Genomic DNA, 26,583 nt, shown 5'->3' with positions numbered 1-26,583 from the left:
GCATATTGATCTTATCAATTTGAAATAAATAAAGCTTTTGCAGGCTGTCTGTCATGTCCCCTGCCTCTGCCCTTGGTGTGTGTGTCTGTTTGTCCCGGATTTTCACCAATGGTATGTCAATCAATACTGCATATCCCTCATCTTTACTGTGACGTGTGTTTCTGCTCTGCCGTCACACACGTGTGTGTGTTCTGTTTCTCTTTTCTCCTCTCGTCTAATAGGAGTTGAAGCACCTCATCCTGGAGGCGGCCGACGGCTTCCTGTTTGTGGTCGCCGCGGAGACGGGCCGCGTGATCTACGTGTCTGACTCGGTGACACCGGTGCTCAACCACCCGCAGTCGGAGTGGTTTGGCAGCACGCTGTATGAACAGGTGCATCCTGACGATGTGGACAAGCTGCGGGAACAGCTCAGCACCTCAGAGAATTCCATGACAGGTAGGAATACTGCTATATACATTGATATTCCCTAGTGAAAGCTATGTTGGTTCGCAGTACTGTTCAGGAATACTGCTATATACATTGATATTCCCTAGTGAAAGCTATGTTGGTTCGCAGTACAGTTCAGGAATACTGCTATATACATTGATATTCCCTAGTGAAAGCTATGTTGGTTCGCAATACTGTTCAGGAATCCTGCTATTCCGTTAACTACAACTCCATGTCAGAGGTAGGAATGTTGGCTGGGAATGCTGCAGTTTCCCAGGCTAGAACTCCACGATAGGTAGGAATTAGAGGTTGACCGATTTATGATTTTTCAATGCCGATACAGATTATTGAGTGACCCAAAAAAGCAGATACCGATTAATCGGACGATTTTTAAAATATATAATAATGACAATTACAACAATACTGAATGAACACTTATTTTAAAAACATTAGGAACACCTTCCTAATATTGAGTTGCACCCCCTTTTGCCCTCCGAATAGCCTCTATTTGTCGGGGCATGGACTCTACAATGTGTTGAAAGCGTTACACGGGGAAGCTGGCCCATGTTGAATGCTTCCCGCAGTTGTGTCAAGTTGGCTGGATGTCCTCAGCGTGGTGGATAATTCTTGATACACGGGAAACTGTTGAATGTGAAAAACCCGGCAGCATTGCAGTTCTTAACACACTCAAAGCAGTGTGCCTGGCACCTACTACCATACCCCATTCAAAAGCAAATGTTTTGTCTTAAATGTTTTGTCTGGCCCATTCACCCTCTGAATGGCACACAAACACAATCCATCTCAATTGTTACAAGGCTTAAAAATCCTTCTTTAAACTGTCTCCTCCCCTCCATCTACACTGATTTGAAGTGAATTTAACAAGTGGGATCATAGCTTTCACCTGGTTTCGCCTAGTTAGTGTATGTCATGGAAAGAGCAGGTGTTCCTAATGTTTTGTACGCTCAGTGTATAATACAGCACCAACTCACGCCGATGCACTCCCAGTTGAAGGAAGGTTAGTGAGCCCCTGGCGGGCAAAATAAATGCTACAAATACAACATAAAAACAAACCTTAAGAAATTCCACATCACCTTCGGGAGGAAGCCATGCTAAACAGACACGACTGGGAGGAAACCATCCTAAACAGACACAACTGGGAGGAAACCATCCTAAACAGACATGACTGGAGAGAAAAACATTTAGATAGTGATGGTCCCATCCTGTTCTATACCAACTCTCTGCCATAGTGACAGTCCCATCCTGTTATATACCAACTCTCTGACAGATAGTGACAGTCCCATCCTGTTCTATACCAACTCTGACATAGTGACAGTCCCATCCTGTTCTATACCAACTCTCTGACAGATAGTGACAGTCCCATCCTGTTCTATACCAACTCTCTGACAGATAGTGACAGTCCCATCCTGTTCTATACCAACTCTCTGACAGATAGTGACAGTCCCATCCTGTTCTATACCAACTCTCTGACAGATAGTGACAGTCCCATCCTGTTTTATACCAACTCTCTGACAGATAGTGACAGTCCCATCCTGTTCTATACCAACTCTCTGACAGATAGTGACAGTCTCATCCTGTTTTATACCAACTCTCTGACAGATAGTGACAGTCCCATCCTGTTCTATACCAACTCTCTGACAGATAGTGACAGTCCCATCCTGTTCTATACCAACTCTCTGACAGATAGTGACAGTCCCATCCTGTTTATACCAACTCTGACAGATAGTGACAGTCCCATCCTGTTATATACCAACTCTCTGACAGATAGTGACAGTCCCATCCTGTTATATACCAACTCTGACAGATAGTGACAGTCCCATCCTGTTATATACCAACTCTCTGACAGATAGTGACAGTCCCATCCTGTTTATACCAACTCTGACAGATAGTGACAGTCCCATCCTGTTATATACCAACTCTCTGACAGATAGTGACAGTCCCATCCTGTTCTATACCAACTCTCTGACAGATAGTGACAGTCTCATCCTGTTTTATACCAACTCTCTGACAGATAGTGACAGTCCCATCCTGTTCTGTACCCAACTCTCTGACAGATAGTGGCAGTCCCATCCTGTTCTATACCCAACTCTCTGACAGATAGTGACAGTCCCATCCTGTTCTATACCCAACTCTCTGACAGATAGTGACAGTCCCATCCTGTTATATACCAACTCTGACAGATAGTGACAGTCCCATCCTGTTATATACCAACTCTCTGACAGATAGTGACAGTCCCATCCTGTTTATACCAACTCTGACAGATAGTGACAGTCCCATCCTGTTATATACCAACTCTCTGACAGATAGTGACAGTCCCATCCTGTTCTATACCAACTCTCTGACAGATAGTGACAGTCTCATCCTGTTTTATACCAACTCTCTGACAGATAGTGACAGTCCCATCCTGTTCTATACCCAACTCTCTGACAGATAGTGACAGTCCCATCCTGTTCTATACCCAACTCTCTGACAGATAGTGACAGTCCCATCCTGTTCTATACCCAACTCTCTGACAGATAGTGACAGTCCCATCCTGTTTTATACCAACTCTCTGACAGATAGTGACAGTCCCATCCTGTTCTATACCCAACTCTCTGACAGATAGTGACAGTCCCATCCTGTTCTATACCCAACTCTCTGACAGATAGTGACAGTCCCATCCTGTTCTATACCAACTCTCTGACAGATAGTGACAGTCCCATCCTGTTCTATACCAACTCTCTGACAGATAGTGACAGTCCCATCCTGTTCTGTACCCAACTCTCTGACAGATAGTGGCAGTCCCATCCTGTTCTATACCCAACTCTGACAGATAGTGGCAGTCCCATCCTGTTCTATACCCAACTCTCTGACAGATAGTGACAGTCCCATCCTGTTTTATACCAACTCTCTGACAGATAGTGACAGTCCCATCCTGTTCTATACCAACTCTCTGACAGATAGTGACAGTCCCATCCTGCTCTATTCCCAACTCTCTTGACGGCTCCCATGGTCCTCACTCTTATTCTTATTATTTTGCATCCTATAAAGGGAAAGGGCGATACCTAGTAAGTTCCACAACTGAATGCATTCAACTGAAATATGTCTTCCGCATTAAACCCAACCCCTCTGAATATAGCTCAGTAAGCCGTACTTTAGCTATGGAATTCTACTCTAAACTGTTTCATCAATAGTTAAGATAGTTAAGACCTCTCTGGTTAGAATGACTAACAAGAATGACTGTTTCCCTGCCTGGAAGAAAGGTGTGCGTGCGTCCATAGGACACTGTATTGTATCTGACTAGGAGGGATATACTGTCCACTAGAGGGCACTGTAGCCATGTGAATACCACCATCAACTCGTCCTCACATAGACTCTACAGCCCCTCTTCTGAATCTAACAGTCCACAACACAAAACCATCACACACTCTTCTCTCCCTCTGGAGAACATCGAGGACGCACACGCTTAGAGACTCACACTTTGATACACACACGTGCCCTTTGAAGTCAGTCAGAGCATTAGAGCCTTGGCTCATTGTGAAACCTAGTGTAACTAAACTAACTATGTTTTCTTCTGTCTGGCCTTCTTTCTCCCCCTGTTTTGTAGTTGATGTAAATGTGTGTGTGTGTTAGCGTTAGCCTGCCTGCCTGTATGTGCATGATTAGAATCAAGTGTGTTTGCCAGCTCGCTGACAGAGAGAGACCAGACAGATCAGTTCAGTCTACTGTTGTTTTGTTTGGAGCAGTTGTTGCTGTCGGCAGCTTAGTGATGGAGCAGTTGTTGCTGTCGGCAGCTTAGTGATGGAGCAATTGTTGCTGTCGGCAGCTTAGTGATGGAGCAGTTGTTGCTGTCGGCAGCTTAGTGATGGAGCAATTGTTGCTGTCGGCAGCTTAGTGATGGAGCAGTTGTTGCTGTCGGCAGCTTAGTGATGGAGCAATTGTTGCTGTCGGCAGCTTAGTGATGGAGCAGTTGTTGCTGTCGGCAGCTTAGTGATGGAGCAGTTGTTGCTGTCGGCAGCTTAGTGATGGGAGTCATAGTGATGGGAAGAGAAGGTTGTTGAGGTCAATTCAGGTCAATAACTCCTTATTTCTCCCATAAGGACCAATGGTACATTTTGGCCACTCAAAAAAATGTAAAACAAAAAAAATCAAATGTATCTATCATTGTGTACAATGTGTTGTGTTAGCATATGTAATACATGTCAGTACATGGTTATGGTCGTTGATAGGAGTGTTAGGGGTTATCCATGGTTAGAAGAGGTTTTCAGACCTCAAGTAGTCATGTTTGCAACAGAATGCGTGGGACATGTACTCATCTCTAATAATGTTGGGTAAACTTTGGTTTTGGAGTGGGAGTGAGACAGTAATCCTACAGAGTGCTAACAACATGCTCCCGGTGTGAAATTCAATTGAACATGATTTCCCAAATGGTACTCTTTTCCCTATGAAGTGCACTACTTTTGACACAAGTCCTATGGGCCCTGGTCAAAGGTAGTGTACTATATAGGGAATAGGATGCCATTTGGGATGCAGCCTCTCCGAGTTCCCCCTCATCTGTTCTGAGCCGCCCCATGTAAAACTCTGCTGACATTTCTCCTCCGCTCTGACACACACGGATGTTCCCGTCGCCTCCCAAACCACACGTCTCAGATTAACACTGATTGCTGCACAGGGGTAGAATATACTCCCCTGAAATTGGAACGTTTAACTGATTTCATCTCCTAGCTGGTGTCTTCTCAGTGTAGCCTGATCATTTGTCCTGGAGTGGAAAACAGCTCCAGATAAAATATTTAGCCTGCATCAGCCCCTGATCAGCCTGTGATTAGCCTCATGTTTCACTGTGATTGAGTGAGCCCGGTTACTCATCCTACGCCCTCGCATGACTAATGAGCTGTTTGTATGCCGAGGTTACTGATTGGATGAGCATGCATATTATATGAATAGGGATTGGACCAGGCCGAAAGTGAATGAGGACCCGCTGGGAAAGTGAGAGATGAAATGCTTCAACCTCCATTCCGTCTGTCGGTGTGAGGGTGGGATGGAAAGGGGGGTGGAGTGGTAGGTATACAGTTGGATTCACTTCACATGGCTTCACTCTGAGTTTAGTCTGTCAGAAAGAGATGGGGAGAGATGGATTCTCATCCATCATATAAAGATGAAAGGATGGACAGATGTAGAGGGATGGATAGAGGATGAAGGGATGGATAGAGGATGAAGGGATGGATAGAGGATGAAGGAATGGATAGAGGATAAAAGAATGGATAGAGGATGAAGGAATGGATAGAGGATGAAGGGATGGATAGCGGATGAAGGGATGGATAGAGGATGAAGGGATGGATAGATGTAGAGGGATGGATAGAGGATGAAGGGATGGATAGCGGATGAAGGGATGGATAGCGGATGAAGGGATGGATAGAGGATGAAGGGATGGATAGCGGATGAAGGGATGGATAGAGGATGAAGGGATGGATAGAGGATGAAGGGATGGATAGAGGATGAAGGGATGGATAGAGGATGAAGGGATGGATAGAGGATGAAGGAATGGATAGAGGATGAAGGGATGGATAGCGGATGAAGGAATGGATAGAGGATGAAAGAATGGATAGAGGATGAAGGAATGGATAGAGGATGAAGGGATGGATAGAGGATGAAGGGATGGATAGAGGATGAAGGGATGGATAGATGTAGAGGGATGGATAGAGGATGAAGGGATGGATAGCGGATGAAGGGATGGATAGCGGATGAAGGGATGGATAGAGGATGAAGGGATGGATAGCGGATGAAGGGATGGATAGAGGATGAAGGGATGGATAGAGGATGAAGGGATGGATAGAGGATGAAGGGATGGATAGAGGATGAAGGAATGGATAGAGGATGAAGGGATGGATAGCGGATGAAGGGATGGATAGAGGATGAAGGGATGGATAGATGTAGAGGGATGGATAGAGGATGAAGGGATGGATAGCGGATGAAGGGATGGATAGAGAGGGATGAAGGGATGGATAGATGTAGAGGGATGGATAGAGGATGAAGGGATGGATAGAGGATGAAGGGATGGATAGCGGATGAAGGGATGGATAGAGGATGAAGGGATGGATAGAGGATGAAGGGATGGATAGAGGATGAAGGGATGGATAGCGGATGAAGGGATGGATAGAGAGGGATGAAGGGATGGATAGAGGGAGGATAGCGGATGAAGGGATGGATAGAGGGAGGATAGCGGATGAAGGGATGGATAGCGGATGAAGGGATGTATAGAGAGGGATGAAGGGATGGATAGAGAGGGATGAAGGGATGGATAGAGGGAGGATAGCGGATGAAGGGATGGATAGAGATGGATGAAGGGATAGAGGATGAAGGGAGGGATAGAGGATGAAGGGATGGATAGAGGATGAAGGGATGGATAGAGGATGAAGGGAGGATAGATGTAGAGGGATGGATAGATGTAGAGGGATGGATAGAGGATGAAGGGATGGATAGAGGATGAAGGGATGGATAGAGGATGAAGGGATGGATAGAGAGGGATGAAGGGATGGATAGCGGATGAAGGGATGGATAGTGGATGAAGGGATGGATAGAGAGGGATGAAGGGATAGTGGATGAAGGGAGGGATAGTTGTCTACGTGTAGTCTCTGGGTCCTGTCTGGATAATGAAACTACATGTAGCCTCATTCTCTGGGTCCTGTCTGGATAATGAAACTACATGTAGCCTCATTCTCTGGGTCCTGTCTGGATAATGAAACTACATGTAGCCTCATTCTCTGGGTCCTGCCTGGATAATGAAACTACATGTAGCCTCATTCTCTGGGTCCTGTCTGGATAATGAAACTACATGTAGCCTCATTCTCTGGGTCCTGTCTGGATAATGAAACTACATGTAGCCTCATTCTCTGGGTCCTTTCAGGATAATGAAACTACATGTAGCCTCATTCTCTGGGTCCTGTCTGGATAATGAAACTACATGTAGCCTCATTCTCTGGGTCCTGTCTGGATAATGAAACTACATGTAGCCTCATTCTCTGGGTCCTTTCAGGATAATGCACACTGACTCTGAAGTATTTGTTTTCACTCTACTTTCGTGTGTGTGTGTGTGTGTGTCAGGGTTTCTGTTAGAAAAATGTGACACGGGACATAGGCAAAGTTCCTTTGTCCCAGTGTCTGTGTTCTTTTGGCTATCTTAATCTTTTTGTTTGTTTTATTGGCTTTTCCTTTGCAACTCTGCCTAGAAAGCCAGCATCCCGGAGTCGCCTCTTCACTGTTGACGTTGAGACTGGTGTTTTGTGGGTACTATTTAATGAAGCTGCCAGTTGACAACTTGTGAGAAGTCTGTTTCTCAGCTAGACACTAATGTACTTTTCCTCTTGCTCAGTTGTGCACCGGAGATTCCCACTCCTCTTTCTATTCTGGTTATAGTCAGTTTGCGCTCTTCTGTGAAGAGAGTAGTACAGAGCGTTGTACAAGATCTTCAGTTTCTTGGCAATTTCTCGCATGGAATAGCCTTCATTTCTCAGAACAAGAATAGACTGACGAGTTTAAGAAGAAAGTTCTTTGTTTCTGGCCATTTTGAGCCTGTAATCGAACCCACAAATGCTGATGCTCCAGATGCTGACGCTCTCAACTAGTCTAAAGAAGGCCAGTTTTATTGCTTCAGTGTAGCCTAGTGGTTAGAGCATTGGACTAGTAACCGAAAGGTTGCAAGTTCAAATCCCCGAGCTGACAAGGTACAAAATCTGTCGTTCTGCCCCTGAACAGGCAGTTAACCCACTGTTCCTAGGCCGTCATTGAAAATAAGAATTTGTTCTTAACTGACTTGCCTAGTTAAATAAAGGTTAAAAAAATAAAAAAAATAATAATCAGAACAACAGTTTTCAGCTGTGCTAACATAATTGCAAAAGGGTTTTCTAATGATCAATTAGCCTTTTAAAATGATAAACTTGTATTAGCTAACACAATGTACCTTTGGAACACAGGAGTGATGGTTGCTAATAATGGGCCTCTGTATGCCGATGTAGATATTCCATAAAAAATCAGCCGTTTCCAGCTACAATAGTCATTTACAACATTAACAATGTCTACACTGTATTTCTGATCAATTTGATGTTATTTTAAAGGGCAAAAAATTGCTTTTCTTTCAAAAACAAGAACATTTCGAAGTGACCCGAAACTTTTGAACGGTTATGTATATTATTAAATTATATTATATTTGATTCTTCAAAGTTGCCACCCTTTGCCTTATTGACAGCTTTGCACACTCTTGGCATTCTCTCAACCAGCTTCATGAGGTAGTCACCTGGAATGCATTTCAATTAACAGGTGTGCCTTGTTAAAAGTTCATTTGTGGAATTTCTTTCCTCAATGCTTTCAAGCCAATCAGTTGTGTTGTGACAAGTTGGGGGTGGTATACAGAACAGAGCCCTATTTGGTAAAAGACCAAGTCCATATTATGGCAAGAACAACTCAAATAAGCAAGGAGAAACAGTCCATCATTACTTGAAGACATGAAGGTCAGTCAATCTGTAAAATCCCAAGAACTTTCAAAGTTTCTTCAAGTGCAGTCGCAAAAACCATCAAGCACTATGATGAAACTGGTTCACATGAGGACCGCCAAAGGAAAGGAAGGCCCAAAGTTACCTCTGCTGCAGAGGATAAGTTCATTAGAGTTAACTGCATCTTAGATTGCAGCTCAAATAAATGCTTCACAGAGTTCAAGTAACAGAAACATCTCAACCTCAACTGTTCAGAGGAGACTGCGTGAATCAGGCCTTCATGGTCGAATTTCTGCAAAGAAACCAATACTAAAGGACACCAATAATAAGAAGAGACTTGCTTGGTCCAAGAAACACGAGCAATGGACATTAGACCGCTGGAAATCGGTTCCAACCGCTGTGTCTTTGTGGAGCGCAGAGTAGGTAAATGGATGATCGCCTTATGTGTGGTTCCCACCGTGAAGCATGGAGGAGGAGGTGTGGGGTTGCTTTGCTGGTGACACTGTCAGTGATTTATTTAGAATTCAAGGCACACTTAACCTGCATGGCTTCCGCAGCGATACTCCATTCCATCTGGTTTGCGCATAGTGGGACTATCATTTTGTTTTTCAACAGGACAATGACCCAAAACACACCTGTAAGGGCTATTTTACCACAAAGGAGAGTGATTGAGTGCTCCATCAGATGACCTGGCTTCCACAATCACCTGACCTCAACCCAATTGAGATGGTTTGGGATGAGTTGGACCGCGGAGTGAAGGAAAAGTAGCCAAGAAGTGCTCAGCACGTGGGAACTCCTTCAAGACTGTTTGAAAAGCATTCCAGGTGAAGCTGGTTGAGAGAATGCCAAGAGTGTGCAAAGCTGTCATCAAGGCAAAGGGTGGCTACTTTGAAGAATCTCAAATATAAAATATATTTTTGGTTACTGCATGATTCCTTGTGTTATTTCATAGTTTTAATGTCTTCGGCTATTATTCTACAATGTAGAAAAAGTAAAGAAAACCCCTTGAATGAATAGGTGTGTCCAAACTTTTGACTGGTACTGTGTGTGTGGCTTATAATAAATAAATAAAAAAATATAAAAAAATATATGGGGAATTGGAAACAATGCAGACAATTACATGTATGGAAGCTACAATCTATCTACATTTTTAAAGCTGATCTACCCCCCCAATAATAAACACTTATAGGTTAAATGTATTTCCGTCGACTGGTATTTCCATCAAAGAATAGGCTAAGAACCATTATTTTGCTATGTCTTTTTTTATTCCTGATAATTGGCCGGCGCCAGTTTTATTTATCTGCTTCTCATATTATCAACTAATGAACAACTAACTAATGGAAACCCTGGGTGTGTAGGTGTGTGCATATTTTGTGAACGAGGAGCGATTTCTGCGTAGTGTACCTTTACTGCGTAAATCCTATCAGCTGCTAAATATGTTCCAAAAGGTCTAAGCCATAGGACTAATCGATGTCATAACTATGGTCCCTGGAACTATGAACTATGTTGTTATTTTGGTCATTTGAGTTCGGGTAGCTGTGGTTGTTAAAGGAGAGAGGAGGCTTGGTGCCAGCCAGGCACATTCATCTGTGCCCGGTTATCATTCCATCACTGTTGTGTATCCCCTGGCAATTCAGAGATGGAACAATAACACAGTTTTCACACCTGGGTTGTGTTGAATCGCAAACCGTAGTAAAATGTTTTGCAAAGGAAAAACAAATCTGTATTCAGTGTTTCCCCTCGGATTTGTTTCAACAGCAGTGGCAAAGTGTGGGTGTTTTTGCTGTTTTAAAGCCAATTCCGTGCAATTCCACACGTTTTGCCCTGGCTTATGCCTTGTTCTTATACTATCTGAGTGACTCAAACATTATAACAACATCAGTACCGTGCCATGACATGGAGAATTTTAGATTCTCTCTGACTGTCTAGTTTTTATTGTGATGATTGTTAGTTCTGGAAGATAATATGATTTAAATATACTGTATATAGGTCCATTATCTTTCCGACTTACTTTATATCTGGTAATAGTTGTTTTAAGTTTACACTGAAAATGTTTTACCTTCCCCATTTTATTACATTTTTTGGTATTTTTAATTTTGTTTGTCATTTTCTCTCGACTGACCCTGGTTTTCAAAGTCTGACTCTTTCACTGGTGAAAGTCGACTAGTAGAAGCAGCAGTGACATGGCAGCTGTTGAGGACTTCAGTGGCCTGTCACTGCTTTATCTTATCTCCTCTGAGTGTCACACTCCATAGACACATATGGTTTGACAGCACATACCGCACATTCCTTCTGCATGTGTGTGGCGCACCTAGGCCTTAAACAACCCCTAGCCACTACACATAGAAACATGTGGTTTTTGGACTGGACGGTAGTTGGCGCACACACACACATATCACCACACACACATATCACCACACACACACACACACACACACACACACACACACACACACACACACACACACACACACACACACACACACACACACACACACACACACACACACACACACACACACATATCACCACACACACACACACACACACATATCACCACACACACACACACACACACACACACATATCACCACACACACACACACACACATATCACCACACACACATATCACCACACACACATATCACATCACACACAGTCTACAAATGTCTGCATGTCTTTGCTGCTCCACTTTCCTTGGATCTCCCTGGGATGCCGTCATTCCAGCTGATCGCCCTTCCTGTGTGGAGTGTATTGATCCCTTCATTTCCTCCCGCTTTCCCTGAAATCATCACTAAGTGGAGACCATCCCTGACCAATGGGGATAACACACACACACACACACACACACTATATAAACGGGAGCTCAACACAAATCAACACACAGCTGATGGTGTCCAGACATGTGCAACAGTGTTTTTCTTCTCCCTCTACCCTGCAGTGTTTCACATGGAATTAGTTCCAGGATAAACTTTACCTGTGGCGCTCAACTGACAGATGGAGAGAAGCAGAGGATAGCGTCACACACACACACATACACAGCAGCTAGCCCGCCAGCTTTCCTGCTAACAAGAGAACATCTTAGTCATCTCCTCTAGACACAGCCCTGGAATTCACTGATTAAACTATCACCTTGTTAAGTCATTTACCGAAACCCAAGCCCTGTGTGTGTGATGACTTCTCTCCTGTCGCCTGTTCTCTGCTGTCCTGGAAGCCCAGCCAAGCCTAACCTCCGTCAGTTAGAACATGAGATCACACAAACACAGCCGAGGAAACTCACTCTCACACAAACAAACTTGTTTGCACTTGTTAGTGTCTTAGTGTGTGGGGGTGTGTTGATCTCTCAGGGGAAATAACATATGATGTAGCCAATGTGTTCCTGGTCTGGTGTTTTGTTTGGGAAACATACCTCTACTCTCCTGTCTCTATCCTCTACATTGTAAACCATGGTAATAATAGTGGTAAATAACCTCATCTCCTGTCTCCATCCTCTTCATGGTAATAATAGTGGTAAATAACCTCATCTCCTGTCTCCATCCTCTTCATGGTAATAATACTGGTAAATAACCTCATCTCCTGTCTCCATCCTCTTCATGGTAATAATACTGGTAAATAACCTCATCTCCTGTCTCCGTCCTCTTCATGGTAATAATACTGGTAAATAACCTCATCTCCTGTCTCCATCCTCTTCATGGTAATAATACTGGTAAATAACCTCATCTCCTGTCTCCATCCTCTTCATGGTAATAATACTGGTAAATAACCTCATCTCCTGTCTCCATCCTCTTCATGGTAATAATACTGGTAAATAACCTCATCTCCTGTCTCCATCCTCTTCATGGTAATAATACTGGTAAATAACCTCATCTCCTGTCTCCATCCTCTTCATGGTAATAATACTGGTAAATAACCTCATCTCCTGTCTCCATCCTCTTCATGGTAATAATACTGGTAAATAACCTCATCTCCTGTCTCCATCCTCTTCATGGTAATAATACTGGTAAATAACCTCATCTCCTGTCTCCATCCTCTTCATGGTAATAATACTGGTAAATAACTTCATCTCCTGTCTCCATCTTCTTCATGGTAAACCATGGTAATAATTAAGCAATAAGGTCTGAGGTGTGGCATATGGCTGATATACCACTGCTAAGGGCTGTTTTTATGCACAATGCAGTGCAGAGTGCCTGGACACAGCCCTTAGCCTTGGTATATTGGTCACATATAAACTAGTTACCAACATAAATCGAGCAGTAAATATACATGTTTTATCATACCCGTTGTATACAGTATGATATACCACGGCTGTCAGCCAATAAGAATTCAGGACTCAAATCACCCAGTTTATAATGGTAAATAACCTGTGCATGTGGGTTTTAGAGAAGTGTTTAAGAGCAGTGTTTTTGTTGTTGTTTTTTAATCAAACCAATGGAGCTTGAAAACCTGTCAACAATCCATGAGAAAGACCCTAGAAGGTATGTGGTAAATCCTTTCAACACGTTCAAAACCAGAGCCTTCTAATTGGACTCCTGACCTAATTGGCCAATGATAATAGTCATATGTCATCCCAGAGCCTCAGGGAGATAATGTCTTTATCTAAACATAGTGGTCAGTCCATAGAGGTAGGAAGAGGCCTCATCTCCTACTTTAAAATGGTGGAAACCATCAATAGCAATGTCCGTGCTAAGATGGGTTGTATTCGTCCAGAGCTCTCGTTCGACCTCCATGGGTCAGTCTCCGGAAGAGAGGGAGCTGAGATCCTTGTATCCTCTCCAATACAAGACTGTAGCCAAAACTACAATCCAGCCTTTAGCTGGGGTCAAACACTGACCGCCTCCCTCCCTTGAGGAGTCACTGCAATAATAGAACAGTATAGATGACCACATCAATGCTTTGGGAGTTTGGAGAGTTAACATTGTCTAATGCTGCATTCATTACACTAATGTTATTGGCAGGTTGTCCATATGTCCAGCTTCAACATTAAACCCCCCCACCTGTCATCAACATTCCTTGGGAAATGCCCCCCCCCCGGCCTTGAATTGGCCTGTTGTGTAGTCTATAGCTGGAATGTGAATTGTGGAGAGTGTACAACGTGTTGTGTGGCTTCAATCCTCTCCTTGTCCTGCTGAATAACCTCTGGCTGGCGCTAGCTAACTCGATAGCTGTTAGCATGATCTAAGCCCCCAGTCATCTAACAAACAAATTAGTTGCAACGCAGCTCAGACTGACTGTGTGTGGAGGAGGAATTCCTCTGGATTAAAAACACTGGGGTCAGCTGGAACGGATCACTGCAGGACACACACACACACACACACACACACACACACACACACACACACACACACACACACACACACACACACACAAAGCTTATTTGTCTGGAATTACTGTAGACATGTTTCTCCGACAGACTAGTAATGATGCAGCTAATAGTCTAAATGGGGTGGAGAGGAAGACAGACAGAGGGAGAGAAAAGGAAGAGACATTCTCTCCATTTATTACATTAGACTAAATATCAGGAATTACATTGTTTTTCCTCTCCAAACACTTAATGAGAAACGAGGGAGGGATACACCGACGAACAAAAATGTTCCTGACAGAAACGGTGGCGCAGCTCTACTCCCGGACCTCAGCATGCCGCAAGGCTGTGTGTGTGAGCGAGCGTCTCTCATCTCATGTTCTCTGTCTCCTCAGGGCGTATCCTGGACCTGAAGACAGGAACAGTGAAGAAAGAGGGGCAACAGTCGTCTATGAGGATGTGCATGGGCTCCAGACGATCCTTCATCTGCAGAATGAGGTGTGTGTCTGTCTGTGTGTCATTCCTCCATGAGCACATGGATGGTCTTTGCCTGTCTTAGGTGTGTGTGTGAGCGCAAGTGTGCCCAATATATCAACTGGATCCATCTCTCCATCTGCGGGGGATTTAAAGTGTTAAGTGATAAACACCTGTGTTGTAGACTCACTCCCAATAGGACTCATCCATCCTTTAACTCTTGGAACTACCCATCCCGGATCCACTACACTAATTAGCATAGCGCAACGGCCAAATAATCTTACTAGAAAATATTCATATTTCAATCACAAGTCTATTACAATCACAATCACAAGTATATTCATATTTCAATCACACTTCAATCACAAGTGAAATATAGCGAAACACAGCTTAGCCTTTTGTTTTTCACCTGGCCACTTACGCAATGTGGTCCTTTACGCTCATTCTTCAACATAAAGGCGTGAAACTACGTCTAAAGGCTGTAGACACCTTAGGGAATACGTAGAAAAAGGAATCTGGTTGATATCCCTTTCAATGGCCAATAGGGATGCATAGGAACACAACGGTTTCAAATATGAGTCACTTCCTGATTGGATTTTTCTTAGGCTTTCGCCTGCAATATCAGTTCTGTTATACTCACAGACAATATTTTTACAGTTCTGGAAACTTTAGAGTGTTTTCTATCCTAAGCTGTCAATTATATGCATATTCTAGCATCTGGTCCTGAGAAATAGGCCGTTTACTTTGGGATCGTTATTTTTCCAAAAATAAAAAGAGTGTCCCTTAGCTTCAAGAGGTTCAAACTTAGTCATCTCTGATATGTAGATACCTTCGTCTCCCTACATCAGCAATCATCCAGTATTTGGTTCACACCTGCCTGGGAGGTGCGTGCTGTATCCCAAATGGCATCCTATTCCCTATATAGTGCACTACTTCTGACCAGGACCCATAGAGTGCACTACATAGGGAATAGGGTGTCATTTGGGACGTAGACTGTTATGTGCGTGTATCCATAATCAATTTCACCCCCCCGCGGCCATCGAGCCATATCTTTTCCCCCCGCGGCCATCGAGCCATATGCTTTCCCCCCGCGGGACCCATAGAGTGCACTACATAGGGAATAGGGTGTCATTTGGGACGTAGACTGTTATGTGCGTGTATCCATAATCAATTTCACCCCCCCGCGGCCATCGAGCCATATCTTTTCCCCCCGCGGCCATCGAGCCATATGCTTTCCCCCCGCGGCCATCGAGCCATATGCTTTCACCCCGCGGCCATCGAACCATATGCTTTCCCCCCGTGGCCATCGAGCCATATGCTCTCCCTCCGCGGCCATCGAGCCATATGCTTTCCCTGCGCGGCCATCGAGCCATATGCTTTCCCCCCACGGCCATCGAGCCATATGCTTTCCCCCCGCGGCCATCGAGCCATATGCTTTCCCCCCGCGGCCATCGAGCCATATGCTTTCCCCCCGCGGCCATCGAGCCATATGCTTTCCCCCCGCGGCCATCGAGCCATATGCTTTCCCCCCGCGGCCATCGAGCCATATGCTTTCCCCCTGCGGCCATCGAGCCATATGCTTTCCCCCCTCGGCCATCGAGCCATATGCTTTCCCCCCGCGGCCATCGAGCCATATGCTTTCTATCCCCAAGATGATGTGAAGACGCACGATTGGTTAAAGTGATGGATGCTTCCATAGCTCACACGTCATTATGTATGACCTATCCTGCTGCAGATATTTCAATAATCAGGAATCCATAATGTCGGGAATCCAGTTTAGAATCCCCCTCTGGGTGGGTGTGTTTGCGGCATGCACCACCGCCCCCTCCCACTGGCTTCAACCCTGAGCACTACTTTTGTTTATTTCATTCTCAGGATGTTTAGAAATCTAGAAACCGGTTCCCCTAATACCCACAGATTGACCGCTAAAATGTTTTTGAACTTAAACGTTTGACTCGAGCGGGTTTTAAAAAACCCAGACCACCGACACGTGTCTCCCCGATATTTCCGATGCAGCCTGGCGTGCCTAAAGCCTCGTTAGCACAGGAATGGAGATGTTTGTGTTTGTTGTCTGTTTCACTCACATTTCACAGATGCTAATCACGCTTTGTTAGGACGACTGGAATGTGTGTGTGTCTTTTGTTCCTTTTGCTATTTAGGCCGCTTGGCAAATTGAAAACAGCATGCAGGGATGACTGTCTGCACTCTGCGGTGACCACAGCTGAGAATACACAACACACACACACAGAGCCCCGAACAGCATGCCATGCAACCAAGTGGAAAGGAATTGTTCATTTTTCAACATCATTTCAGGGAAGCTAATATTAGCTAACTCCAGAAGAGCAGAAGATGCTGTCCTCTTGAACCTTTTGTTGATCAGTGGAAAAACCCAGGTTGTCCCTCCTCTCTGCTTTCAATAATACCTGACTCACCCGCTGAAAGAAACTCATGTCAAATGGCTTCCATCTTGGTTTCCATACTGTGAGACTGTGTAGACTTGGTTACAGCCGTTAAAGCTGACATCACCATAAATCCCTTCTGCTTCTTTTACACTTCCTTAATCCAGGTTCTCAGGTCTCTGTGAGATACAGTCTGTTCTATAAGAGAGACCTGGTCCCTCTCCATTTCTATGCAGTCATCTAATCAGTACACGTGTCATTTAGCAGACACAAACACACACACAAAAGCAGGTTCAGATTTCAAATGCATTGTTCTCATTGAGGAGAATCCTATCCACAGCAACATGGCAACACACCAAACAAGATTTTCCAATAACACTCACCATGCCTGTGTTCCAAATGGCACCTTATTCCCTATATAGTTCATAGGGCTCTGGTCTAAAGTAGTGCGCTATATAGGGAATAGGGTGCAATTTGTCCTGCATTCGTAGTCTCACGCAGCGAACATAACAGTACATTATATAATGTCAGGCACTGGTTATTTGTTCTGTGTGTGTGTGTGTGTGTGTGTTCTGGTTTATGGTCCATACACCTCATCAGTGCTGTGGGTTGACATGTCCCCAGTTCAGCAGTTCTTGTGTTCTAGCTCTCTGGTCTGAACATCTCTCTGTTTTCAGTGGCACTGATTAACATTAGTCTCTGTCTCCTCCCACTCCGTTCCTTTCTCTGTGTGTGTGTCTGTCTGTTTCTGCATTCATACCTGTGGGGGTGGACTACACGTGTGCCAAATGGGAGCCCTAGGCCCAGAGTTACTATTGTATGTGTGACGTATAGCAGGGTTCCCCAACTTGCGGCCCGCGGGTGATTTTTATTTGCCCCTCCCAAGTATTCGTAGAAAAAAAAAATCACATGACTGTTAAACAGCAGCAAATCAGCTCCAAGTGATGTACATTTTGGAAATCTGTTCCAAAGTATTCCCATGCATACCAAAGAGAGATGTGATCCTATACACCAAAGTATTCCCATGCATACCAAAGAGAGATGTGATCCTATACACCAAAGTATTCCCATGCATACCAAAGAGAGATGTGATCCTATACACCAAAGTATTCCCACGCATACTAGAGAGAGATGTGATCCTATACACCAAAGTATTCCCACGCATACTAGAGAGAGATGTGATCCTATACACCAAAGTATTCCCACGCATACTAGAGAGAGATGTGATCCTATACACCAAAGTATTCCCACGCATACTAGAGAGAGATGTGATCCTATACACCAAAGTATTCCCACGCATACTAGAGAGAGATGTGATCCTATACACCAAAGTATTCCCACGCATACTAGAGAGAGATGTGATCCTATACACCAAAGTATCTAGTAGATAATCTCTGATGTACAGTACACTGTGTTTCTCACAGATCATCCTGTGTCTGAATCTAGTTGATAATCTCTGATGTACAGTACACTGTGTTTCTCACAGATCATCCTGTGTCTGAATCTAGTTGATAATCTCTGATGTACAGTACACAGTGTTTCTCACAGATCATCCTGTGTCTGAATCTAGTTGATAATCTCTGATGTACAGTACACGGTGTTTCTCACAGATCATCCTGTGTCTGAATCTAGTTGATCATCTCTGATGTACAGTACACTGTGTTTCTCACAGATCATCCTGTGTCTGAATCTAGTTGATAATCTCTGATGTACAGTACACTGTGTTTCTCACAGATCATCCTGTGTCTGAATCTAGTTGATAATCTCTGATGTACAGTACACGGTGTTTCTCACAGATCATCCTGTGTCTGAATCTAGTTGATAATCTCTGATGTACAGTACACGGTGTTTCTCACAGATCATCCTGTGTCTGAATCTAGTTGATAATCTCTGATGTACAGTACACTGTGTTTCTCACAGATCATCCTGTGTCTGAATCTAGTTGATGATCTCTGATGTACAGTACACTGTGTTTCTCACAAATCATCCTGTGTCTGAATCTAGTTGATAATCTCTGATGTACAGTACACTGTGTTTCTCACAGATCATCCTGTGTCTGAATCTAGTTGATAATCTCTGATGTACAGTACACTGTGTTTCTCACAGATCATCCTGTGTCTGAATCTAGTTGATGATCTCTGATGTACAGTACACGGTGTTTCTCACAGATCATCCTGTGTCTGAATCTAGTTGATAATCTCTGATGTACAGTACACGGTGTTTCTCACAGATCATCCTGTGTCTGAATCTAGTTGATAATCTCTGATGTACAGTACACGGTGTTTCTCACAGATCATCCTGTGTCTGAATCTAGTTGATAATCTCTGATGTACAGTACACTGTGTTTCTCACAGATCATCCTGTGTCTGAATCTAGTTGATAATCTCTGATGTACAGTACACTGTGTTTCTCACAGATCATCCTGTGTCTGAATCTAGTTGATAATCTCTGATGTACAGTACACTGTGTTTCTCACAGATCATCCTGTGTCTGAATCTAGTTGATAATCTCTGATGTACAGTACACTGTGTTTCTCACAGATCATCCTGTGTCTGAATCTAGTTGATAATCTCTGATGTACAGTACACGGTGTTTCTCACAGATCATCCTGTGTCTGAATCTAGTTGATAATCTCTGATGTACAGTACACGGTGTTTCTCACAGATCATCCTGTGTCTGAATCGAGTTGATAATCTCTGATGTACAGTACACTGTGTTTCTCACAGATCATCCTGTGTCTGAATCTAGTTGATAATCTCTGATGTACAGTACACTGTGTTTCTCACAGATCATCCTGTGTCTGAATCTAGTTGATAATCTCTGATGTACAGTACACGGTGTTTCTCACAGATCATCCTGTGTCTGAATCTAGTTGATAATCTCTGATGTACAGTACACGGTGTTTCTCACAGATCATCCTGTGTCTGAATCTAGTTGATAATCTCTGATGTACAGTACACTGTGTTTCTCACAGATCATCCTGTGTCTGAATCTAGTTGATGATCTCTGATGTACAGTACACTGTGTTTCTCACAGATCATCCTGTGTCTGAATCTAGTTGATAATCTCTGATGTACAGTACACTGTGTTTCTCACAGATCATCCTGTGTCTGAATCTAGTTGATAATCTCTGATGTACAGTACACTGTGTTTCTCACAGATCATCCTGTGTCTGAATCTAGTTGATGATCTCTGATGTACAGTACACGGTGTTTCTCACAGATCATCCTGTGTCTGAATCTAGTTGATAATCTCTGATGTACAGTACACGGTGTTTCTCACAGATCATCCTGTGTCTGAATCTAGTTGATAATCTCTGATGTACAGTACACGGTGTTTCTCACAGATCATCCTGTGTCTGAATCTAGTTGATCATCTCTGATGTACAGTACACTGTGTTTCTCACAGATCATCCTGTGTCTGAATCTAGTTGATAATCTCTGATGTACAGTACACTGTGTTTCTCACAGATCATCCTGTGTCTGAATCTAGTTGATAATCTCTGATGTACAGTACACGGTGTTTCTCACAGATCATCCTGTGTCTGAATCTAGTTGATAATCTCTGATGTACAGTACACTGTGTTTCTCACAGATCATCCTGTGTCTGAATCTAGTTGATAATCTCTGATGTACAGTACACGGTGTTTCTCACAGATCATCCTGTGTCTGAATCTAGTTGATAATCTCTGATGTACAGTACACTGTGTTTCTCACAGATCATCCTGTGTCTGAATCTAGTTGATAATCTCTGATGTACAGTACACTGTGTTTCTCACAGATCATCCTGTGTCTGAATCTAGTTGATGATCTCTGATGTACAGTACACTGTGTGTTTCTCTTCAGATGTGGCAGCACCCCACTGGACCACATCTCTCTCAACCGACTGTCCAACATGAGGAAGAGATACAGGTGAGACACTTTACTATTCCTACCTTTCTTCTTTACTAGATGTTCTTCTCCCCTGTCTCAATATGGCCTCAGAAATAAATAAGTTACCAGTGATTTAACTCTTCAGAGGTTACATCATTGGAATGTTTTTATTTAGAGGGCCATAATGCGACGGCTCCCATTTTACTTTTGGAACTACATTGTCCAGCAAAACTATGGCCTGCGCTCACATGAGTGTGTTTTGTTGATTGTGCCTAAGGTCTGTCCAGAGCTAGGGAAAAAGCTTTCCAGTTCGCTGCACCTTTCTCTTGGAACAAGCTTCAGGGCCTGAAATGACAGGAGCGGGTCCCTTTTTAAATGAGTTTAAAGCTAGGTTCAACACTATGATGGAAAATTAAGTTGCACCACACTTTCCCAAACCATCTTGCTGTAGTGTTTTATGTTGTAAATGTGTCTGCAACTTTGTGTGCTACTATTTTGTCCAGGTCTTGAACAAATCTAAATGAGACTAACCTTGTCAAATTAACATCAAAAAAATTTCTAAAGCCCTTTTTATTTGAGCAGTTGTCACAGTGCTTTACAGAGACCCAGCCTGAAACCCCACAGAGCAAGCAGATGTAGAAGTACAGTGGCTAGGAACATCTCCCTAGAAAGGCAGGAACCTAGGAAGAAACCTAGTGAGGAACCAGGCCAGCAGATAAATCTTCTCCCTCTTCTTCTCCTCCTCTCTCTACCTCTCCTCCCCCCGTCTTCCTTCATGTTGTTTGTGTGTACCTTTTTGTTTGCATGTACAACTTTATGTGTGTAGGGTTGTTTCTGCCATTGAAATCCTTGGTTGGCCGCATAACAATTGTTATGGTCCAAACATTGTATATAAAAAAAGTGTACAAAACATTAGAAACACCTTCCTAATATTGAGTTATACCCCCTTTGGCCCCCAGAACAGCCTCAGTTCGTCGGGGCATGGTGTCAAGTGTTCCACAGGGAAGCTGGCCCAGGTTTACTCCAATGCTTCCCACAGTTGTCAAGTTGGCTGGAAGTTCTTTGGGTGGTGGACCATTCTTGATACACAGGAAACTGTTGAGTGTGAAAAACCCAGCAGCATTGCAGTTCTTGACACACTCAAACCGGTGTGCCTGGCACCTACTACAATACCCCGTTCCAAGGCACTTAAATATTGTGTCTTGCCCATTCACCCTCTGAATAACACACATACACTATCCATGTCTCAAGGCTTAACAATCCTTCTTTAACCTGTCTCCTCCCCTTCATCTACACTGATTGAAGTGTAGCGACATCAATAAGGATCATATCTTTATCCTGTCTCCTCCCCTTCATCTACACTGATTGAAGTGTAGCGACATCAATAAGGATCATATCTTTATCCTGTCTCCTCCCCTTCATCTACACTGATTGAAGTGTAGCGACATCAATAAGGATCATATCTTTATCCTGTCTCCTCCCCTTCATCTACACTGATTGAAGTGTAGCGACATCAATAAGGATCATATCTTTATCCTGTCTCCTCCCCTTCATCTACACTGATTGAAGTGTAGCGACATCAATAAGGATCATATCTTTATCCTGTCTCCTCCCCTTCATCTACACTGATTGAAGTGTAGTGACATCAATAAGGATCATATCTTTATCCTGTCTCCTCCCCTTCATCTACACTGATTGAAGTGTAGTGACATCAATAAGGATCATATCTTTAACCAGTCTCCTCCCCTTCATCTACACTGATTGAAGTGTAGCGACATCAATAAGGATCATATCTTTATCCTGTCTCCTCCCCTTCATCTACACTGATTGAAGTGTAGTGACATCAATAAGGATCATATCTTTAACCAGTCTCCTCCCCTTCATCTACACTGATTGAAGTGTAGTGACATCAATAAGGATCATATCTTTCACCTGGATTAACCTGGTCAGTCTGTCATGGAAAGAGCTGGTGTATATTTTAATAATATCATCTTTGACAACTAATAATCACCGAAATAAAAGCTAGACAGTCAGGGAGAGTTGAACATTCCTCAATGAATTTAGCAGTGTTGATTTTGTTATTATGTTTGAGCGAAAGAACACAGCATTGGCCATGACAAAATGCATAGAAATTAGCTTTAAAACTGAAACATTTCTCTATTGGCTTCATGGCAGAATATGTAGAATCAGAGGAAATTAGCTTTAAAACTGCAACATTTCTCTCAGCTTAATGGCAGAATATGTAGAATCAGAGGAAATTAGCTTGAAAACCGCAACATTTCTCTCTCAGCTTCATGGAAAAATGTATAGAATTATAGAATTGCAGGAAATTGTCTTAAAAAAATAAATAAATCATGCACATCTGCCACGCCCACAACCTAAGCCCATTATTGATCCATTAAAAACCCTGGTGTGTGTTGTTAAATGTGTGTGTAATCTGATTGTTTCTAGGAACGGTCTGGGACCCTCGAAGGAGGGAGAGGATCAGTACTCTGTGGTGCACTGTACCGGCTACATCAAAGCATGGCCCCCAGCAGGTATCTACTGACCATACACAACCTTTTATCTCCCTAACTAGGTCAGCTAATAGATTTGTTGATGCTAGCAGTGTGTGGGTCTTCCATTCAAAACATTGACAACAGTGGTGGTAGTAGAACACACACAAACACCATACACACATTCACACACACACAAACACCATACACACATACACATTCACACACACACAAACACCATACACACATACACATTCACACACGCACAAACACCATACACACATACACATTCACACACACACACAAACACCATACACACATACACATTCACACACACACACACAAACACCATACACACATACACACACACAAACACACATACACATTCACACATACACACACACACACACAAACACCACATACAGATACACACACAAACACCATACACACACACACCATTCACACACGCACAAACACCATACATGTTTTAAACATTATATTCCATACATTCAATTCAATGAAATGGTGTGATCGTGAGGTCAGGGATGTTTCTTTAGTCTCACACACACACACACTGACAGAGGTGATGTGGCATCCAGGATGGATGGGGGACAGAGATCACACATGACCTCGGATGCACTCGTTGACACACACACTCCAAATCTTTCAAGTGTTTACAGAATCACGCAACCCCCCGGCCTGGAATTCTGTCTGCAATTCCCACGAGTGTTTTGGGATTCAGAACCAGGTGTCTAGATAGGGGGGGGGGGGTTGAGCAACTTTCAGCATCACAGTATGAAATGTATGCTTTGAGGCTGTACTGAATGATTCCCAGAATCCCCGATCACACGGACATGCCACATGTGTGGAAATCGTTGACACATGTTTAACTTCCTGGGACATAAATAGACCAGTGGAATGTTCTGGACTGTTAGTCTATCGCTCGTCCACTATCAGTCTTAAGGTACTAAATCGGGCGCATCACCCGTGTGTGGACACACACTTATACCCTCCATCCTTCTGGGTTCTGAAAACAGCTCAGAACTGGTAGAATGTAGCTCATGTCTCATGTCGGTACTTCTGGGTCCATGTTCAGAAAACGTCTCAGATTAGGAGTGCTGATCTAGGATCAGGTCCCCCCTGTCCATGTAAAAGGCAATCCTAGATGAGCTCTCCTTCTCTGAGTGTCTTTCTGAACCAAGGCCCTGGGGAGACTAAAGTGGACGGAGGTCAGGGAGTAGGATGGATGGTATGGCTGGGATGGAACATCAAAATGATAGTTGTGTATATTATTGAATCTAGACGGATGTGTCCCAATTGGCACCTTATTCACATATGGCTCTGATCAGAAGTAGTGCACTATACAGGGAATATAGTGCCATTTGGGCCGCAGGCTACTTCTTGCATTGACGTGGCTGGCTAGTTGGTTGACTATGCAAGTAAAAGTCCTCAACACACATTTTTTTTCTTCAGTTTTTTAAATGTATTTGTCATTTGAAAGATTATACAGACAATAAGACAAACAGATAGAAAAACACACTGATCCCCTACTGGAGAGGAGAGGAGATGAAAGGAGAGGAGAGGAGAGAGAGACCTGTGAACAGTCTTCATTATGACTAATAGGTGTTTTTGTGTTGTCAAGGAAACAACAAAGGAATTCATTACTGTGGGAAACTGATATCAACATGTAAATCTTGGAAAACTTAAACTCTCTCTTGCTCATTCTCTTTCCCTCCTTCTCTCCCTCCTTCCCTTTGTGATGTATATGAATATTGATACTGGCCGTAAGAGTTTTTGGATATTTGTCCCGGATGATTTGCAAAGATTTGTAGAGACTGTGTGTGTTTGTGTGATTTATCTGCTTGTGTCTCAGCTGTTCTGGAGAAAGCAGCTTTTACAGCACACTGGTACGGTACTAGACTACACAGTGTCATGCTGGAAATATACACCACACTGGTACGGTACTAGAATACACAGTGTCATGCTGGAAATATACACCACACTGGTACGGTACTAGACTACACAGTGTCATGCTGGAAATATACACCACACTGGTACGGTACTAGACTACACAGTGTCATGCTGGAAATATACACCACACTGGTACGGTACTAGACTACACAGTGTCACTCTGGAAATATACACCACACTGGTACGGTACTAGACTACACAGTGTCATGCTGGAAATATACACCACACTGGTACGGTACTAGACTACACAGTGTCACGCTGGAAATATACACCACACTGGTACGGTACTAGACTACACAGTGTCATGCTGGAAATATACACCACACTGGTACGGTACTAGACTACACAGTGTCATGCTGGAAATCACCTCAACAACACAAAGTTCACATCTGAAATCACACATTTGCACTTTATTAGATAGCTGCCATCTTGATATCTCTCTCTTGTAATTAATATCCTTCTCTCTTTTCTCTCCTTCTTTCTCTCTATGTCAGGTATGACCATACCAGAAGAAGACACAGAGGCAGGACAGACCAGTAAATACTGCCTTGTAGCCATCGGAAGACTGCAGGTACCATCCTGTGTGTGTGTGTACACACGCTCTGGTTGGGTCGGTGAATGAGAAGGTGTGACCTGAGGGCACGGGGTTGTCAGGGAGCATCAGTATAGGAGGATTACAGTAATGGAGCAGACAGGTGGAACGAGCACTGAAGACCCATCCTCCCATAACCCCCCCCCCCCCCCCCCCCGCCGCTACTGTCCCCTCATAGTATCCCATATACTCAACTGGCGGACAGCGGCCTGTGTCCCGGTTTACTCCGTCGGGCTTCGATCCCTGGTATCATGTAAACACACATGAGACATGAAAACAATTGTCAAATTGCAGGACATTTGCTTTACAACTGCCTAGCAATTCTCTACCCCTTTTAAAATGTGTAGAATTGGCGTTTTAAAGGGTGCTTACATGTGCTTCAGACACACCAGACATGTACAGTATCTGGCTAATTGGTCGAAACAGTTCATATTTTCTGTTAAGTTTTGATAAAACCTTTTCTACTGTATCTCAAACGCTGCCGATTTAACCACTTAGGACAGTTTTCAGGACCAATTAACCACTTTGGACAGTTTCCAGGACATTGTAATCCAGATTTCGTCTCTCCTTG

At 43.5% G+C, this 26,583-nt stretch overlaps 1 protein-coding gene across 12 annotated transcripts in view; it reads left to right on the top strand.

Annotated features, from left to right (window-relative positions):
- The window catches only part of arnt2 (aryl-hydrocarbon receptor nuclear translocator 2), a 104,148-nt gene that overhangs the window by 18,105 nt on the left and 59,460 nt on the right, over positions 1-26,583 (top strand). For all 12 annotated transcript variants that reach the window (XM_031812380.1, XM_031812378.1, XM_031812370.1 and 9 more), the window contains 5 exons: positions 222-435; positions 14,605-14,707; positions 20,928-20,993; positions 23,406-23,491; positions 25,915-25,991. In XM_031812380.1, the coding sequence (XP_031668240.1) occupies positions 222-435; positions 14,605-14,707; positions 20,928-20,993; positions 23,406-23,491; positions 25,915-25,991 (546 nt within the window). The remainder of the gene's footprint in view (positions 1-221; positions 436-14,604; positions 14,708-20,927; positions 20,994-23,405; positions 23,492-25,914; positions 25,992-26,583) is intronic.

Source organism: Oncorhynchus kisutch, unplaced genomic scaffold (genome assembly GCF_002021735.2).
Source record: "Oncorhynchus kisutch isolate 150728-3 unplaced genomic scaffold, Okis_V2 Okis03b-Okis08b_hom, whole genome shotgun sequence".
Lineage (NCBI taxonomy): Eukaryota > Metazoa > Chordata > Actinopteri > Salmoniformes > Salmonidae > Oncorhynchus > Oncorhynchus kisutch.
Note: the sequence above shows the minus strand (reverse complement) of the source record. Positions and strands in the feature narration are given on the sequence as shown.